Below are 20,854 nucleotides of genomic sequence, written 5' to 3'. Positions count from 1 at the left end.
ACAAATGACAAATTTGTGTTCACAAATTCTGTATTTGTGAACAAAATCACGAATTTGATTCAGCCAGTTTATGCCGCAAAATAAAACCTTTCAGGATCTTGTAATATGTTTTTCATTATTTGTTCCTGATATTTTTGAGTGTAGATAGGTTGTTAAAATAGAAGTTTCGTGAATTTTACACATTTTCAGTAATTTTTAAAGATTTATATGTTTCTAAACTCTCAGATTTACAATTTCTCAAATACTAAGGTAAATACCGTTAATACCTAGACTTCCATATTCTTTTTCATCTATGTTGAGATGTCAAAAAACATCATCTCAGATTTGCATTTAAAAAATGTTTTGAAAAATCGATTAAATCACTTCTTTATTTTCTTTTCCTCATTCACACCCAATAGTGGATAGGGTACTGCATCAAATTGGTTCAATATTACGATGATTGTTAATTATACACTTACACTTCTGGGGTAATATCAAATGAACACAACAACCCAACACAAAAAAATAATACTTCGAACACCATCCTTACGATTCAATCGAGTCAAAGCGATTCTCTTTTAAAAACATTGGAAATATGTTTTCTTTTTTTCTAAATTAAACGGATACTGGCCAAAAACCCTGGCGGTAGAACGTGCCAACTATTTACGGCCAAATTATACAGCTACACTAGCGCTCGCTGCGGCGGGAGGGGCAATTAACTTCTCATTTTATTTTAATGCTATGATAATTGGGACTTACTTTTCATTTATTATGGATCATTCTATTCAAGAGGGAACATTTTGTCCAGACAAATTGGTGGTAACTTTTTCATACCGATGTTTAAGCATTACGGAGAATTAATTTTCTTCTGGAAATAAATTATCATTCATGTGACTTATATAAGCAAATTATTTAACATATAGCAGGAAGAGAAACGACACGGAGGACATAAATGTTTTTAAGATTCGTGAACTAAGTTATTTGTAATTTGAGCAAGTATTTTTGAAAACCAAACACTCACTTTAAATGACGTTATCGAAATAGTTTTTTTTTTTTATCAAATGAACTTAATTTAAAATATTTTTTAATAGCAAAGAACTGAATAGAATTTCTTAACAGCATTAATTTATTGCAAATTACCTTGATTTTTGTATCAAATATAAAAATTAAATATATTATGTTTAAGACCACTTATGAGTTTAGACAGTCTAGTTTTAACACGACTAGTTTTGAGAACTACAATTGTTCTCAGTTTATATATTTACTTATCGACGAGAACATTTTTAATTATCAAATTTACTCGTGCTTACATTAATAAACACAGATGTGATACAATATAAGTGTATTATTAAAATCATCACACTTTTACACAAAAATAATGCCAAATGAATAAATAACGTCATCAACGAAATGTGTCACCTTAATTTTATGTGGTATTCGATTCTCAATTTTGATTTACGAAATTAATGCATCTAAACAATTCTCAATGAAACAAATTTATGACCAAAATATGAGTTTTCAAGATGATGACACCAAAACGTAAAAATTTTACAAGCTAGAATTCCTGATTACTTAAAAATATTTATAATGGAAATGTAACGTTTTGGTGAGGACCTCCACAATTATGGTCATGTCACGTCATGTTATGAGCTTTTCAGTTATTTTAAAGGTGGCTTTCGTTTTGCTTTGTTTTTTCAAGTTGTGTGCTCTTTTTAGGTGCCGCTGCAGCCTCGAGGCTGTATGTGGAGGCTATCACGAAGCTGGGGAGACAGGCGCAGCAGGGGACTTGGGGTGGTTCAGCTGATATTGGTAAGTAACTTTACAACCCTTATCCACACTAACAGGGACTTTGTTCCTAAAGCTTACAGTGCATCTGCTGGATTTACAGTGCCTACAAAAACACTGAAACAAGTACGCAATTTAAGGATATAAATAAATAAATAAACACTAGACGAAATTTTAACTTATTATTTTACGTAAATTATACTTGATTAAACTACTTTCTAATTATGACAATTAATTCCATTTTTTATTTTTTAAAAGAAAAAACAAATTTTAATTATTGTAGCATAATAATAACATTATCATATCGTAAAGGTAAGTTCTGTATAAACGAATAAAAAGAGTAAATAAATCATTAAGTTGTTCGTGAAATTCAAGAATACTATTTGCCATCACAATCTTTGGATAAAATTTTGTGCCTACACACTATTTTTTGGTGTACCTATTTTGATTTTAATTTTAAGAAGAAATGTGTTATTATTTGTGTAGAATGTGGGCTCAATCTGTAATAAAAGGAGACCGAAAATTTTAGCTTATATTAAACTAGAGTAAAAATAAAACATTATTTTTTTCCTTTTAAAAAAGATAGTTTAAAGTACCTAATATTCATAATATGAAAGTTGAAAAATGAAGTTGAATCATTTTATGATTCGTTTGAAATGCAAGTATATCTTATCTTATTCGCGTAAATGTTGGAAAGTCGTAATGTTTTTCACCCTAAAAGCAAAATTGAAATAAGCTAACTTTTTAATTTCTTTTTATATCTCTTTGTACGGAATAATTCGCAAACATTAACTGAGGGAAAGCAGTAAAAAGGAAATTAACAAAGTGTCTTCTCAAATGATTCCTCGAAATTATTTAATTAGAAAGTTACCTTTTGTTTTACACAGCTCTTGTTTTATTATTTAAATAACCAAAAATTAACACTTCCATTGTAAGTTACTAAGTACTTTATGTGAAACAAAGTCAAAACATTTTCAATTAAAACTAAGTGTAAATAATTATAGAAATGTGTATTCGAGTCATTGTGATACTCTTAATAAAATATGTAATGCTACTGCCTACCACTTTTAGTAAGTACCTTCCAACAAATATTTATTAAACGATGGTACCTGGTTTATAATCCTACATTAAAATTATATTTTAAATAATGTAAATATAACGCCAATATGCACCAAGACCACCAATGACTGAGGTACTTAGGAATGCATAGTTGTACTCGTACAAGGAGTCTTGCGAAACTCTGTAGACTTGTACTTTGAAACGCACTGTTGGTTTGAAAATCGATGTTTTGAACTTAATAAATGTAAATATTCAACAAAAAAAGCTTTTTTTTCATCACCGATATTATTTAAAACATATTCTCTCCAAAATATAAATTTATTTGAAGTGGGATCATATATGCAATATGTACGATTTAAATGTAAATTTACTCAATTTGGGCGCTTTCCTTGATGATAAACATGCAAACCAGCCCTTTACTGGAATTTGCATGCTTGGTAAGGGTTGTTTCGCTAGTACGAAAATCTAATTTTACGTTTGAATTTCATTCCGATTTGGAAGCAATTTATAAACGTATTAAAGCTTGAAGGAAATAGGCTTAATATTTGGTTAGTCCAAAGGAAATTATTCGGTTTTCCTAACGACATATTCAATAATACCTCAGGATATTGAATATGAAGTATGAAGTATGCAAATAAACACTTCGGTTTTCGATTAAATATGATAGATCACAACTTTGTCCATAAAAACATCTTGTTTTCTTCATTGTATTGAATTTTAATTATAAAATAAGAAGATTTTTTTGTACAAAAAAAGATGCATTTTTATTCTAAAACAATAAACACCCGAGCCATTTAAATTTACCCTTCTCCTTTTCTTAATGTTCATTTTTTGTTCCTTTAAAAATAAATCTATCCTGTATAAATACATATATATGAATGGATCCTGAGTAATATTTATAACGTACATGAGATTTACAAAATTTAATTATTTTTTTTTTCAAAAATGTTAGTTATATTAGTATTACATTAGTATTACATTAGAATATTTACCTACCACTTACCGTAAGTAAATATTACTAACATTTTTGTAAAAAAAATTAAAAAAGTAAAAATGACTTACCACAAAGCTTTAAATATTAATAACAATGAAAATATTTAATTATATAATGATGCTGGTGCTTTTTTTTGTTATATCTCTGGCTTTGAAAATAAAGTACAAAGCACGAAAGTTGTGTAAAAACGAAAAATATATTTCATATTATATTTCAATCCTCATATTATATTTTCTAGAAAAGTTCAGTCCCCGTGAGGGAAAAACGTGTCATTATAGCGTTATTTGGCTTCTAAGTCGACTCCATGGAAACGGATATGGCAGGGGCAAGTACTGTACCTGTGAATCGAATTGGTCTATAGGCACATCACGTATCTCACGGACTATTATTCTTCAAATCCGTATTCGCACTCGATGATGCATAGGGCACTGCATCAAATAAACGCAGTGTTATCTTAATCGTTAACATATGAAGGAAAGGTGATTAGCCCTCCACTTCAGGTACCAGTCCATGGTAATATTGAATACATATTAGAGTGAAAAATCACTTATATTTATTTGACTCCCCTTAGGCATTGAACCCGAGACCTCCAGTACAGTAGCCGAGCGTGCTATTATACTACGGAGGCGCATACAATATGTGGTTTTAATTCTGACATAAACATGTTTTTTTTTTATATTTGCAATCAACGATTATTCTTATATACAAATATGACGCTTTGTAATTTTACAAAAAATCGGACACTGATATTTTTAGCGCTAGTTATTTGCAACATAAATATTTATATATTTGAAAACAAAAAATTAAAAACGGGAGTTTGTTTACAGGTACAGCAGTTTCTTTTTCTGCGTTTTATATACTTAGGAATATAATTTTTTTTAAAGTATAATGAACTCATTTTTTTATATTTTTTGTAGGTTATTAACATTTGATGCTTTGTTTTTTAATTATCATTCTAGCGTTAGTTTTCTTTTAAATGAAAATAAGCTTTAAAATGTTATTTTATGAAATAGTAATAGTTGCGAAGAAAAATTAATATTAAAATTGGATAAATTTAATCGCGATAACTTAAGACAATGTTTTAAGATTTCTTGATTTGAATTTGTTGGACATGAGCTTGAAAGCTTCACATTGCTCAAGTAATAAACCTTTCTCAGAAGTTCAGTTGTCTTACGGGCGTTCGCATTGTTACCTTTGATCAGTAAGGTAATCAGGTACAAGTTTTGCAAAAGCAATATCACGAATCTCATGTCTAGATGTATGAATATATAAATACTTCTATTCAACATACCAGTATAGTTTCCCCTTGACATTGATAAGAAAAATTAGATCTTAACAAATAGATCTTCTTCTTTTTAAGCATTAAATTATTAAATGTGTTGTACATATAGATGTACAACAACTTAAGTAATTGAATGTTATATTATTTAATGTTTTAATATACTGTTAACAATAGTTTCACCATATCAAAACAAGACAAAAATATGATTGTCCACACCCAATGTTGCATAGGATACTGCATCAATTGGATGCATCGTTAATTTTTTAATTGATAACATGTAGGCAAGGTGATCAGTCTTACACTTAAGGTACTAATCTAGGGTAATATTTGTTAAACAATGTACAAACGAAAATTTTTTTTCTTAAGAGAAACGAGTCATTCTTTTACATGTTTACTTTTAAAAAAAATCATAAATTTTCATACTATATGTTATTAAAATTTTAAACTAACGATTTAAAATAGTAAAAATGTAATATATCATAAATTCTAAATTGAACAGTTGAATTTTTTTTAATGTATTTAAGGATTTATCTTACTGACAGTAAAATACAAATAAATTCATACATGCTTTGTAAAAATAAACAAAACAATTTAATACATTTTGTCATTTAATTATATCATTAAGGTCAGTAGGTAAATAAGGACTGTAAACAGTAAGCTACAAAATAAGGGAAAAGTGTCTTGAACAAAATTGTCTACTCTTAAGAACCCCTAAGCTGGTAGGGCGCAAGTAAAATCCTGTACAAGTCATTGCTCCTAGCGGGGAAAGAAAAACCATTTCCGTGTCGAAGGCTTTATTGCAATATTACGAACACTTTCTCCAACGAAGTGTAATTTTGTCTTGGTATTAGACATCGGTGTCTATATAAGCTTTATTATTACGTGCAGTCGTGTATTCTTGAATAAATGATTTATGTTGTTCTCAAAATAATAAGCAAATTAATTTAATTAATAAAACATATTGCTAAATGAATACAGGTGTGTATTGCACGACGATGATATACATTTTTTAAATCTTTAATTATTTTGTCTTAGGAATCTTATATGAGAAATAAATAAGAGAGTAAATAGATATGATAATTAAGTCAAAATATTTGCTTTGTCAATTGATTAAGAAGTTACGTTGTGACTCCTGAGTTTAAAATATATATGTATCCATTTTTAATCAAAATTTTACTTTGTCAATATCATTATTTAAAAAAATCTTTTGAAACACGTATTTTGATATGTTTAGCATCTTTATAAAATATTGTATGTTCGATAGTTATGCTGAATACATATATCGAAATACGAGTCACAATACATTTAAGGAAATAGTGGTGTTTACCTTGTAAAATTTTCATAAAAATGACAATAACGTATTTACAAAAAGTAGTTTTAGAACCTCTATTTTAAAATAAAGAGAAAAAAGAAAATATCATTTTGTTTTGTATATATGTAGTATATTCATTTTCATCAAATATCTCAAATGTAAATTTTATGGTATCAATGTGATTAAAAAAAACACATTTTTTTTAAACAACATAATGTTCACAAAATTTTGAGTGTGTCCAAATACTTGTTCACAAAATACTTGTTCAGAACTTCTTAGAATTTGAGTAGTGTGGTTGTCAATAATGGGTAGAATTGGTGAATGTTAAACGTGTGTAAAGCAATCACTTAAACCAGCCTATGACGGTCGTCAGCCCCGTAAATGCCCAGACTTCCATATTCTTCTTCATCTTTGATGAGGTGTCAAAAAATAATAACATGATGTTCTATTGTAAAAGGTATTATGCTTATTTAAAAGAAACCTTTAGTGTTAAAAAAATTTTAAGTTGATTAATATTTTTTCTTTATTTATTTTTAAAGCAGAATTTCTTATAACTTGTCATTAAAAAATATGTGTTTATACATATTGAACTTAAATTCTGAAACCACGATCTTATGGTTCTAACATGCAGATTAAATATGGTCGTCTTAATTTGCAAGATATTTTTAATGGGATTCAATTAATTTGTCATTACATAATGTCGAAGAAATACAATCATACCCAAAACCCCCTACGAATGTAATTTTCTATAGAGTTTCGTAGATGCAGGAGGAGAGGTTCTTTCAGACTCGTTCGGAGTTTTAACGGGTGCATTTTAATACATCTAAATGTAAAATGTAGTACCTGGGTCACAATACACTTCCTCACTCGGCTTTTTGCTGCTTCAATACCTCGAGATGGTTTCACAAAAACCAACATTATTTGAAATAAAAAAATATCAATGAAAATAGTTTGCTAATTTTTTTTTTCATATACTCGTATATTTTTTAAACTGATTTTGCATTTCTTACATCATATAAAATGCATCATCATTTTAATCAATAGTAAAATAAAAGGTGGATAAAAAGGTGTAAAAGTTTTATGTAAATAACTCACCAGTTGTTCTTATTATCATATAAAGTATTTAATTGATTTTGGTAGTTTTTGGGACTCAGTTTAATATCGACCCCGTAATCTTAGACATGGTGGTCTAATCACTTAATAACAAATAAAACACACGTTAGTAAAATCATACATTTTTCATAAATCATTGACCTAATGATTTAAAAAAATATATATTATAGATAACAGTCATTTTTTGCTCAGTGAACATTCACGTGTGAGCTTTAAGGGATATATTCAATACTCTAATGTTTTTACATTAAATTACTTCGGCTCATTTAGATGTCTTTATTAATACCGTAGAACGGGGCTACTTGAACTTTGATGTGTTACTTGAGCCCAGTACAAAAAAATATTTAAATCTGTATTTGGTCTACAACAATGAAGGTATCGACATGATTCATTGTTTCCGTAACAGGTAACACTTATTGTCACGATACTTCGATCGATACCACGATCTAAATATTTTTTCGTACTAGGCTCAAGTAACACATAAAAATTCAAGTAGCCCCGTTCTATGGTAATGTTTTATTTATCTGTTGATGTTTGAACTCAAGCTTTCAGGTGTAATCAATAATAAAGAATTGTTGTTTATATGAAAATTTTTGACATAAATGTGTAAATTTAAGAAATAAACGAGTATTTTTTAGCAATTGAGAACCATCCCTAAACCGGAGGCTTTTCTCGCTATAACGTGTTCCGTTCCCAGAGGTGGTAGGTTGTATTATACAATTGTACCTATGGAGGCTTAGTGGGTTGGTCGCTCAGTTCACTTCCTCCAAATGCCACCCCTGCGTTTCTCTTGTCACGTAAAACTCGTGTGAGCAATGGGGTAGGTTTCAAGAAACAAATAATATTACTCAGCTAAGGACTTCGACACGTGTACTGTATAGCGAGGGATGATAGCGCTATGATACATGGTTATAATTTCGGGAGGTGATAAAGTTAACGACTCGTAAATAATGAAAAAGATATGATTTTTTTCATGTAATACGAATGGAACAAGTCATTCAATCGATAAGTTTTATTTTTAGTTGCTTTATTTGCTGATACAAGTCCGTTACTTTACGATTAATTTCTATCGTTGTAAATATTAATTAATTGTATGAAAAGAAGCTTTCATCATCGTATTTTATTTAACCCCCTTTTTTATGGAAGAAAGTACTTATCTTTGTTATTTGCAATTTTTTTTTTGAAATTACCTTCAAATAGGGGTAAATTATAAACGTTAAGGTAGCCCAGAAAAATAAAGTTTATCCATATTGCCAACCTTGGTAAAAATATATTTCTCAATAATTTAATTTTGAGATAAATAAGGGGCTTTAAAAATCTGATAAATTAATTTGTTATAATTTTTAATTTGTATGATTGAGTTATAATTTTTTTTAAAAATACACAGCTCGTTAAATTATTTAGATCTGAAATATTATATTTGTTATACTTATTTGTATATAACGCTTTTTATGTTTTTAAGATTTCACTAAATTACTGTATTTTTGCTTTAATTTAATAAACCGGGTGGGGTAGGTTTCTTAAAAAAAACATGAATATTCTAAAATAATTTTATAATTAAATTAGTTCCGGCCTCCCCTCTCGCTCATTTCTCTCCAAACCAATTTGCACCGTTATCCTGAAAAACATTAATCAGAAAGTTTTTTTTTGACAAGGCAACCCTTATTAACTTTTCATCCAAATGCACTCTGGCTGAGTTTTCAATAGGGAAACTTTGAGCAAAGTCAGCTGAAATTACCTTCAGCTAGCTTTTCTAATGTTTCGGAGAGTGATTCTTAATTCTGAAACATGTTACGGAATCAGTATAAGTGCTTACTTGGCTTAGATAGTTTGAACGTATTAAATATCGACAGATATATTAGAAAATATATTTAATACTATAAAAATATGATCCAATTACTGATAAGGAATCCAAATTATTGGTCGACCATCAAATTTTGGTTTCTCATTCAGAATATTTGATGCAGTTTTTTCGACGATTGACGATTAACGTAATTTTTGTGGCTATAAAATAAAAATTTATTTTAACATATCATCAAAAAATCTAACAAAAGGTATCACATTATTAACATTTACCCTATCATATTTTGACATCTCATCAAAGATGAAGAAGTATATGGATGTCTGGGCATTTACGGGGCTGACGACCGTCATGGGCTGGTTTAAGTGGTCACTTTACACAGTGTTATATTCACCTATTCTATACATTTTTGATAACCACACTACTCAAATTATTGGAAGTTCTATATATATGAACCAATTTCAAAACATTGTTCTAAATCACTAGAACTTCACTATTGAAATCTATTGGTGAGATGAAAAGAAGCTTTTTATTGAGCAGAAACTCTTTTATGCCCAGACTTCCACATTTTTCTTCATCTTTGATGAGTTGTCAAAAAATAATATGAAAAATAACTCCTATGATTGGAAATAATCTAGATTTGTAAACAAGTATTTGGACACACTCTAAATATTGTAAACATTTATCTTAAGTATCAAGAATCTCTCAGCATTCTTTTTATACAACAAATAAAACAATGCAAAATAAATCAGTTTTAATACTTATGTATAGACTGAGTTCAAAACAAGTGCAAATTTTTCAAAACCTTTTGGAGAATATTTTTTCCATCAAATTTATGTTTTTTTTTAATAATAAAAAATCTACTCCCTTAATTAGAGTGGTGACTAAAAAGTGGTGGTAAAACCATGCTATGGATAAACTCAAAACTCAATTATTATCAAAAATTATTAGGATGTGTTACAAATTAAATGTCATTGAATGATTTATAACACACCATTTTATTATTGTAAAACGGATTTTATTTAACACAGTTCAAAATTCTCTGTTTCTAAATATTAATGTAAAAAAAAAAAAATATTTGATTCTGTTAACTTATACGAATAATTCTATACTCTTTTCTTATCATATGATTTGTTAATATAATTTTTGTTTGCTTCTTATATTTTTATTTATTTTCTACATTTTGTTCTTAGTATCAATAATAACATACTTAAATTGTTTCCTCACCAGTTTGCTGTTTAAAATATGTAAATGTTTTGAAAATAATACATACAATAAGATATTTCTAACATCACATACATTTTCTTTTCCGCATCCACGTGTCTAATAATGTCGAAATCTTATATTTCATAATATCTACTTCTTTAATAATTTGCAAAACACGGTCGGGTCTCTTTATTACAAAAATCAACACCTCGCCGAGAACGAGCGTGAAAAATGTGTACCGCTAAGTTGATATTAAAATTCAAAGGCTTTTTTCGGTACAAAGGGGGCGCATTTTCATCTTACACACCCCGGTAATAAAACTACCTAAATTTGAATATGAAGTAATAGCATTTTGCCTTTGTTCCCATCTTTAGGGGCTGGTTGGTCCCCCCTTGAAGGCTCTTGCCACTAAATTACTCGAGTACCACAGCCTAATGTGTCATAGGGATGATGTTTATGCCTCCGGGGCGCTTTCACTCCATACTTTCAGCCTAAAATTCTTTAGCTTAAGGAAACTCTCTCGCTGGGTTTTCTAAAGGCTTGCGTCAACAATTTTATATCATATTTATAATAAACATGTAAATGAACATCCTAAATACCTATCGGTATGAAAAATATTAAATGAAATCGATAAAATTCTTCATAATCACTTACATATTATATATTCTGTTTTAAACTTATTTTTCTTTGCTCTTGTTTTTTTTTTTTAAATAAAGTTTAAATAACGTTTTTACATAAATGCACGCAGGTAATAGTCAATTTAAGTAAATGCCGAAATTCTACGTCTTAAGAAATAAATCTTTGGTGCAATAAAACATCGATTTTTTTAATATTTCAGACGATTAAATGACAAAATCAACGGAGTCATGCGTATAAAATACGGTCGAGAGTCACATTGATCTGATGTAGTGCTTTTTGCGCTATTTGGGAGTGGATAGATGCCATAATTACAATAATACTTTTTGAATACCTTAATTGAAATCAACATACTCCATAAAAAGCAGAAATGTCTTTTAAAGTCGAAATAAAAACAAAATAATACAAGTACTTGTTAAAAACTATATTTTTGAGATCTTTAATGTTGACACTACTAGTTTCGAAAACTACATACGCTCTCCAAACTTGTTTTGTTTACATCAATTAACTGAAAATGTGGTCTTAGACATTTTTTTTTGTTTTTATTTAAATCATGTTATTCCATAAATTTAATGCCAAATCCACAATTGATATAAATTATTAAAAATACTAATACAAATCCAGTTGTGTGCAATTTTCGTTCGCTGATTACAATAACTCTTCGACCCATATTAGAATTTGATCTCACAATCAGACGAACCACGTGACATGTTTCGCCCTACGGTATCCCCCCGCTGGAGAGCTTCCTTCCTGTATAGGTGCCTAATGAAAGGATCAATCATTGAACAATACCGTTCATTAGTTTGGGGGTTGGCGTATGGGGTCCGGGCTGCGGGCTGCGAGGTGTGATAATATATTATCAATCCGCTGGGAGTAAGGTACGCGTCGTTAGGAAACACTTGATTTTTACGATAAACCAAAGTACAGTGTGCAGCAAAAGTTCGATGATAATTTAATGTTTACAAACGCTCTAAACAAATTCATATGAAACAAAACAAAATTTTAATTAAATGTTGGAAGCAAGAGCTTAAAAGCCCTAAGTTTATTTTTTCTACGCTTCTTTTGTCCCCAATTTATTTGACATTTAGCAATTATATCTTTCCCTTTTATATCTTTCACTGTGAGTTCTATAACTTAGGTCAACTATATTTCATTTACAAAATCCACTTTCAAATCAAGTTTTTAAGTGGGATTCGGGCTTTTTTATAAGTATTAACGCCAATTCACGTACATAATATATATTAAGATTGAACCTTATTATTAAATAAAATTGAGTTGAAAATTAGGTAATTAATAAAAAAAGTCGTCAAAATATATTTTATTTTCTTCTATGTTGTAGATTATTATGAACCAATGTTGTTTTAATAAAATAACGTAAGTATTTGTCATTAACAAACATTTGCCAGCAACCAGCGGTAATTGGCCACCATTACGTATTAGGGGCATATTCAGGAAGATTTTGTACAAAAAATGTGATGTGAAAAATAAGGCTTACAAAATCGTCATAACATTAAAAAATAAATACAGAAAACCGCCAGCTTATAAGGTAATAATATTTCTTAAAGTACTTGCACAAGATTTACTTTTTTTCTGCCATTTTTGTATTTTATGCAATAAAAAACATCTAACTGGTTCGGGGTTTGAACTGTTAAAATAATTTAATTCATAACATTTGTGAATTATAATTAATAGCAATCAAATTGGCCGTGTTTCTTGTAAGAGCTTATCATCACTTCCGTTATTAATAATGTTTCTCATGTTATTTGTCATCTTGTTGCTTTGCTCAAAGCTATCATTTGGCACGATTCACAATATTTAATTTTTAAACGAAATTTTAACTGGTGATGTTCTAAAGGCAATTGATCATTTCGCACAAATCTCAAAGACCTTTTTGAAAGTCAAAGACCAGGATTGTATAAGTGTGACTCAACAGAAGTCTGTTTCGATATAATCAAAACGCTTTGTCGGCTTTTAAATAAGTTTAAGATGGGATAGAATCTCTTCCACGATTTTATTGACTGAAGATGAACAATGTTAGATAATTGCTTTCTCTGTATTTCTGAAGGGTACCTACAATGTTGCGAATTGGCGCATAAAGGATAAAACCGGGTCTAATTTCACTGGGAAATATTGTGAGACTGTATTTTATAACTTAGCGATTTTATAGATTTGACTAGACAAAGGGTCTTAATTTAATTGTATATTACGAAGTCGTATCACGAAATTGGACGACGTAGTATTGTTCACTCAACACAATAGAATGAAAGATCTTGTTTTGTTTTTTTTTCAAGAGCTTATACATACGTGTGATACATGTATGTGATAAGAATTTTACAAAAAGGATATTAGAAATTTGAATAAGAAATATAATTGAAGCACGCTGAATGTTATAAATAAAGTAAAAAAAATAGTATTTCAGAATAATAAAAAAGTGACATGATATGAAATGAAATTCGAACCAAGAAAAAAATAACACAAACCAAATAAACATAAGTAAGGTAAAATTATTCTAAGCCTAACATATAGTTTACAAGTATGAAAATAAAATTTAAATCAATACATTTGAATGATTGTTATTTAAATTTTATATTAACATTGTTTTACTCCATCTTTACATATGTAACGTATTTACACCTCCTCTGCGATGGTGGGTCTGGTCAGACCCACCATCGCGGAAAATTATTGATAACGTAATAGGTAATTTGTTAACGTCGTTTTCCTTGAGTGTAATCGTTCTTCAAAAAATTACCTACAAATTGAGATACAAAGGAAAATTATTGGACCAGATTCAAATGAGTTATTTAAAAAAAAAGAACAAATAAAATATCAAAAATCATATTGAGTAAGGTCAGTTGTTCGCTATCAATGTGTTAGTGTGCCGTCTGCCGTGATTTTGAAATCCCAAAAACAAAGGCATACATTGTCAATCTTTGGCGATTGTTTCCGTTTATTGTTTTTTTTTATATTTGTTTTTAACTGATTTATTTGTTTACTTGTATGACGGATTAAATATCATATATATATATATATATATATATATATAGACTAAAAGGTAAATCTACATTAAAAAAATATTAATATTACAAAACACAGACCTTCACAATAAACTGTTTTATGTATATTTGAACGATTTCTAGTTTAATTTTTTTTAAATCTTTTCGACACTTTACCACAATGGCAGGAAAAAAATAATTATCTCATGACGAGATTGAACGACTTTTGGACAGTTTTAAAAGTGAAAGAAAAGTGAGAGAATAGTGCAGATGACAGTGATTTAGAATTCAAAAACCTTAGATTCAGAATTTGAAAGTGCAACGGAAAACGTGGTTTTATAAGAAATGTCAGTAAGTGATAAAAACATCGATTTCAACAAGAAAAATACCGATTGTCCTCTTATTTTTTGGTAATAATTTATTGGTCAATAATAAAATTAAATATCATACCGTTTATGTCTAACGAACTTGTATATAAAATTTTTATAATAATTAGTTTTATTTGGTTTCGTACAAAATTGTATTCATAATTTCTAAAACCCGCAAAATGTTTATGTAAGAAATGGCGAACTTTAAATGAATATGTACACCATTTTGGGCAATTCCGTATATCGCGCACTCCTTTCAAGAACGTCATAAATAAAAAAACATGATTTTTCAGGAGAACGATTTTAAAGTTTAAAAATATAATACAATGTATTAAAAATAAATATCAAGCCACTTATTGAACTTTTTTCTGAGCAACAGATATTTTTAGGTAAAACCTGAAGGTTTTATCTCCATTTGAAATATATTTAGTTTATTTTAAAAAATTATTAAACAATACCTTTTCTACAAAATTAAAAAACAACATTTTCTTCCCTCTAGCGGGTAAATATTAAGTTAAAAATATGATTCTTTTTCTGGGGTATAGTACATTTTCTAGGCATTCTGAAAACATGCATAACTCAAAATTGACGATTTTTGATTTATGACGTTCTTGAAAGGAGTGAGCGATATATTTTTCAATGAAAATTTAAATATTTTCACTGTATTTAAAATGAATTTCAATTGCATTATGGACAAAAATTTATCTTGAAATATTAACTCAAAATCCTAGAATCATTTTGTGGTTTTTAGAGCTAACTGCCACGTTCTATATTTGAAGATAATTACTTAGTTGCATTTTGTTAATAATTCTATCTGTTATGATGTTGACTTAAAATATAGTTATAAAATTAAAAACACAAATTATTTGAATTCAGTAAAAATAAAAATGTTTACAACCACTGCTTCATTGCCAACCATGCTACATGCGCGTGTGACATGCTCCGCGGTAGTAGTGAGTATATAAATTAGTTAGTCTGTGGTAGTGAGCAGCAGCGCGCGATCGCGTTTGGATGTAAAATGATGCGCTTGGATAATTTAATTTCAAAACTATCAAAAACTTGAAAATTCTCATAAAAAACTTATGACACATTATCCTATTGCTATGTAGGCTATTTTGAATAATATATAAAATATAAAAACCCGACGAAAAACGCCTAAAAGGCGATTTCTGTACTGGGTCAGATCAGACCCACCACCGCTGGGCGCGTTTTGTTTGAGGGCATCGCGCTTTAGGTGTTAATCTCATCAATTTACTTTCAATATTTAAAAACAGTTTTGAATTAAAATATTTATGTGTTTTATAAGAACTTAAATGAGTATTTAAAAGAGTCTACAAGTTTACAAGAGTTTAGTACAAAAGTTGACTATGGCCTCTGTTACCTCTCTCTATAATTACATATCATCTACTCTAGTAGTAGGTGTATAGGTCAAATAATCATTTATACGGAGTAACTAGTCGTTGCTCCGATTTTTCGAGAGTAAATCAATGAATAAATACTCTACTAGACTACAAATTTTGACAACATGATCTGAACAAGTTTTTTTTTTATTTTAAAATTATTTTATCTATGTTAAGAATTTAAATAAAATGAAAATTGTTATAAAATCTAATGAAAGTACAAAAGGAAATAAAAACAGTGATTCTAAGTTAGCAAATATCTGAAACGTAAAATAAAGCCTGTTTCAGCGAATGGATTTTTGATTTATTTTTGAATTTCATTTTCAAAACTGAAGTATCTTACGGCACATGATATTTCTCATCATATCAATAGCATCAAAAGGTTTTGCCCTTTGATATTGCCGGAACGTAAATAAATTCAAATATGCCTCTGTTCGTTTTGTATATTTTTTGGAATATTTATATCTATATTATTATACGTACGGAGCCTTCATCTTGTATACTCGATATTCGATACCTATCTCGTATTTTATTTAAGGCTGTGTTTTATTTAGTTTTCCAACCGTAAGAGAAATAGGAAGATCTTTATATTTTTTGCTGCGTGGATGAATATTTCCCCATAAATCATGGGGTTGTTTGTTCCCGAGATCGTGGCTTATATAGGTAACTAGCAGATTCCATATATTATAAATATAAATACGAAGCTTTGTTTTACGTGAGTACGTTACTTAAACGAGTGCTTCAAAACAAATATGACTAAGATCTTTATAAATTTGTCAAATTCATCTAGTGGTTGAATAGACGGAAATATACATATATATATATATATATATATATATATATATATATATATATATATATATATATATATATATATATATATATATATATATATATATATATATATATATATATATATATATATATATATATATATATATATATATATATATATTTTTTTTTTTGGTTGTGTTAAAATTTAAGCGATTATCTTAAAATTGACACATTCTTTCATATGTGAGCTCCCGGCATCATATATGGTTGAGTTGAGTGAGCTTTTTTATTTAGCAGCAACCCTTGTTTTAAATTTATGTAAGATTCTTTCCGAATTATTTTGCAAACTGTGAGATGCCTGAAAACATTATTGTCATTTTTAAAAATATTTTGCTTACATATATGCACAGGATTAAAATGTTGTAATTTTTTTTTTTTAATTTATATTTTAGACAATCCATTATCTGGAAAACAGAAGATGGTCGCTGTTTGCTTACATAGCTGTACAGGTAACCAAGTTACAAAGCCCGGCTCACGTAACAGAAGCCCTACGCGTTACTAAGCCCCGTTATTCCGTTAAAATCCGTTACGTAGCGCGTCGGTAGGACCATATTGGATTCAGCCCAAGGCGGTAACGAGCCGCTAGGCCTTCTAACGGATCGCCGTTAACAATGACGTACCATGTAAAAAAAGTGAAATTTAATTTCAAATATAATAGCACGGTCTTTTTTTTCAGTACTTTACTGACAACTTATTAAGAGCTTCTTCTTTCCGTTCCAAAAATTACAATATGTAATTTGTAGATTTGCTGTATTATAATTTGATGTTTGCCGCATGGTGAATTTGTCTGAGCCTTTGATGTGCGAAAATGTAAACAAATATATCACCTAAATGCCAGAATTTTTCAGAAATAGAGGAGTGAAGTAAAAATTAATTTAACCTTACATGAAAACAAAGTGAAATATACTCATGTTCACGCAAATAAATATCCAATGATCGTTTTGGAAAAAACGTGAAATTATAATATAAATTAGTTATAATGAGAAATATTAAGATTAAATGGCTGTTAACAAAGTTATTTTTAGTTTAAAAATATTAAACTCTCATTAATTTTCTCTGAATAGTAATAATAATAATTTTTTACATATATTAATATAATTGTTAATGAATATTATAATATGAATTAAGGAGTCCTTATATTGAGAAGTAAGAATTAATAAATATATTTTCTTGGCCATATTTTAGTAAAAAGTTAAGTAAAGATCAGTTTGCAAATACGAGTATTTATGATAAATATTTTTATTTCTCATATCACACAACAAACCTTGACTACTCTTTACATTGAATATTTTTGCAGTCAAAAGATTGACAGTTCACCAAATAACTAAAGAAAATAAAGAAATCTAATTATTTGTTTAATTAAAAAAAAAACTAACCTCCGCCCTTGAAATGGCGGCAGAAGCCAACTATCGACCTTCTTGCATAACGACTGGCCAGTGGCAAATTGGATTTGCCGCTAGGCTTGATTCTTCAGCTAAATAAAATGGTTAAATATATCGAATATTATACCTTTTATATGATTTCAAGTTGATTACCTTTCCCAAAAACAGGTAAACATGAAAGTAAATACCTCCCCTCGTTTTCTACAATATGTTTATCTCATCAAATTAAGGATGAAATAAAGGAAAAAATGAGATACCATAGTAAATGTACTGAAACAAATGTACGTTTACAATAATTACGTAAAGTGAAGCGAATTTCAAAACGAAAACAAAGCGTCATGAGATATTTTGGCGCTTAAAGTAAATTTATCATAAAATATACTTTTCTAACTAACTAACTAACAAACAAACAAACCATCACGTTGCTTTCCCGCAGGCAAAGATAATAGAATGCCACACCAATCTGTCTTAGCAAAAAAAACTTCGCCTCTTCCACGTTCATGGATCTCCTCATACATGCACGCCGATTATTCTGTGTCCTGACCTAACCACATTCAAGTTTTTAAAATACTTGTTCTTCTTTTGCTTTTATTACCAACCTCGTTCACCTCATTTTTTAAATTATCCCTTCTTCACTCATTCAATTCACATTCCCAAACCATTCTGACACACCTTTTTTAATTCAAAATGTTAATCAATCCTCTAAAATGGAGGCTATAACGTTGACAGTAAATTTTATTACTTAAAGCGTCATATTTTAAAAATAAATAATAAAATAAAAGGTCGTAGAAATCTTAGAATTCAAACTTGAATAAATAGAGCTGTTAGCGAAAAGCTCGAATAAATGACATCGTAAAAATATTGTTACTTTCAAAGGCACCTATACCACATTCACTAGTTTTGAAATGAATTTTGCTTTTGACATCGATATGTAATTTAAGAATGTTTACAATTCCACTCAATGTCAGAAAAGCCGAGTTTAGATCGTAAGAGAAATACTTTATATTGGAAAGTTAGGCATTGAGTAATAAATTTTACTTAATATTTGCGCACCTACCCTCGAGATATTGAAATTGTTGAAAGATGTTATCTAGATACACCAGTCACAAAATGACTACACCCTTGGATTTTTTTGGTCCATTAAACTTTTGTTCGTTCCGTTACTCAATTTGACTATTAATTTGACAGTAAGTATGGGAAAGAATATTCGAAAATTCTTTAGAAATAATTTTGGTACAGAACTCTGCCAGTTCTGAAAATTAATGGAAAATTCAACGTCGGTTTGTATGACAATGATGAGATTTTACATATATTTGAATATATATTTTTTAAAGTTTTGTACGATCTGAATTATATACAATTTTATACAGAAAAAATTAAAACTTTTCTGAGGGATTGCTGAATTACAGTTCAAGAGTACTGGATAGTGATGAATACAGTGGGTAAGACTTCCCTCATGGCCTGTTTCAGGTTTCTACTCGTAAATAAAGAGTTGAAAATAAGATCTATATATTATTTATGGTACACATACTTTGAATATTTTGTAACAGTTAGTTGAAAACTGTGCCGCATATTAAATGTATTTTTTTATTGGTTTTAATGAAAAGAACGCCTTGGTCTAGATCAGGGTTGTCCAAATATGAACCTAGGCCCAGATTACAGGACTTCAGAAACAAATGTTTAATCTTTTTATAAAAAAAAATATAAAAAGAATTTCATATAAAATTAATTAAAGTATTTCATATTTCATTCATTTATCAAGGATGCCATAAAAATAAAATTATGTTCCACGAATTGAATTTTCAATCAGATATGCCAAATACTTGAAAGTGGTCAGGTTCGGAGTCGTAACAATCGGCGGGTATGTATGAGGAGATGCATGAACGTGGAAGAGACGAAGAATGTTTGCAAAGACAGAGTGGTGTGGCGTTCTATTCTCTCTGCCTATCCTTGCGGGAAGCGGCGTGATGGTTAGATAGTTAGTTTTAAAATATTTCTTATTTGCGGTAGATCGAAAACAGGTCTCGGATAAAGGCCACATGCGTGGTTTGAATAGCCCTGGTCTAGATGTTACTTTAGAAAATTCTTTTATTTGATTTGGTACTATTAGACTTCAAAATGAAAACTTTCTTAGATTTACACTCGGAAAACTATGATCGAAGTCTTAAATAAAGGTTGAAAAAATATAAACTTTAAGTTGCGTTGGTTTAACCAGATAGTTTTGATTTCAATCACTATCATCAAAATTGAAGAAGAATTCGTATGTAATTCTTTACTCACGCATCGCACTTCGAATCTAAAATAGCACTTGTAATCAAATCTTTGTCTAGTTCTTTTGTATTAATTAATAAAACAAAACCATTTATCTAGTCAAATTACTTCCAAAGACAATACTCCATCCTTTTTTCTAAGACTCCATCCTGGTTCAAAGCAATAAATTTAAATGGCTGAGTGTTTTAAACATTAAAAATATAAAAACGGCACACTGCGTGGCAGTCTAAGACTGCACGTAGGATGAGAATTTAGAGCCAGGAATTGATACTAGAAGCAATAAACGGTAGATAATTTTCTTAGAGACTTTCATGAACGTTGTCTAAACGTCTTTACCAATAAATCAAATAGGATATTTGAACATATTATCTATGTATTATGTTAATCCAATCAAAGCGGTAACATTGAGCCTTAATAAGATTGTAATTATATTCGGTCA

General features: G+C 29.1%; 1 protein-coding gene across 1 annotated transcript in view; it reads left to right on the top strand.

Annotated features, from left to right (window-relative positions):
• IRSp53 (Insulin receptor substrate 53 kDa) overlaps positions 1-20,854 on the top strand; it is a 353,967-nt gene that overhangs the window by 254,044 nt on the left and 79,069 nt on the right. Inside the window, exon 5 of the mRNA XM_088266488.1 lies at positions 1,696-1,788. Within this exon, the coding sequence (XP_088122614.1) occupies positions 1,696-1,788 (93 nt within the window). The remainder of the gene's footprint in view (positions 1-1,695; positions 1,789-20,854) is intronic.

This window comes from Brachycentrus maculatus, unplaced genomic scaffold (genome assembly GCF_059751285.1).
Source record: "Brachycentrus maculatus isolate JH-2025_06_01 unplaced genomic scaffold, ASM5975128v1 h1tg000269l, whole genome shotgun sequence".
Taxonomy (NCBI): domain Eukaryota; kingdom Metazoa; phylum Arthropoda; class Insecta; order Trichoptera; family Brachycentridae; genus Brachycentrus; species Brachycentrus maculatus.
The sequence above is the reverse complement of the archived record's forward strand: the minus strand, read 5'-3'. Positions and strand labels throughout refer to the sequence as shown.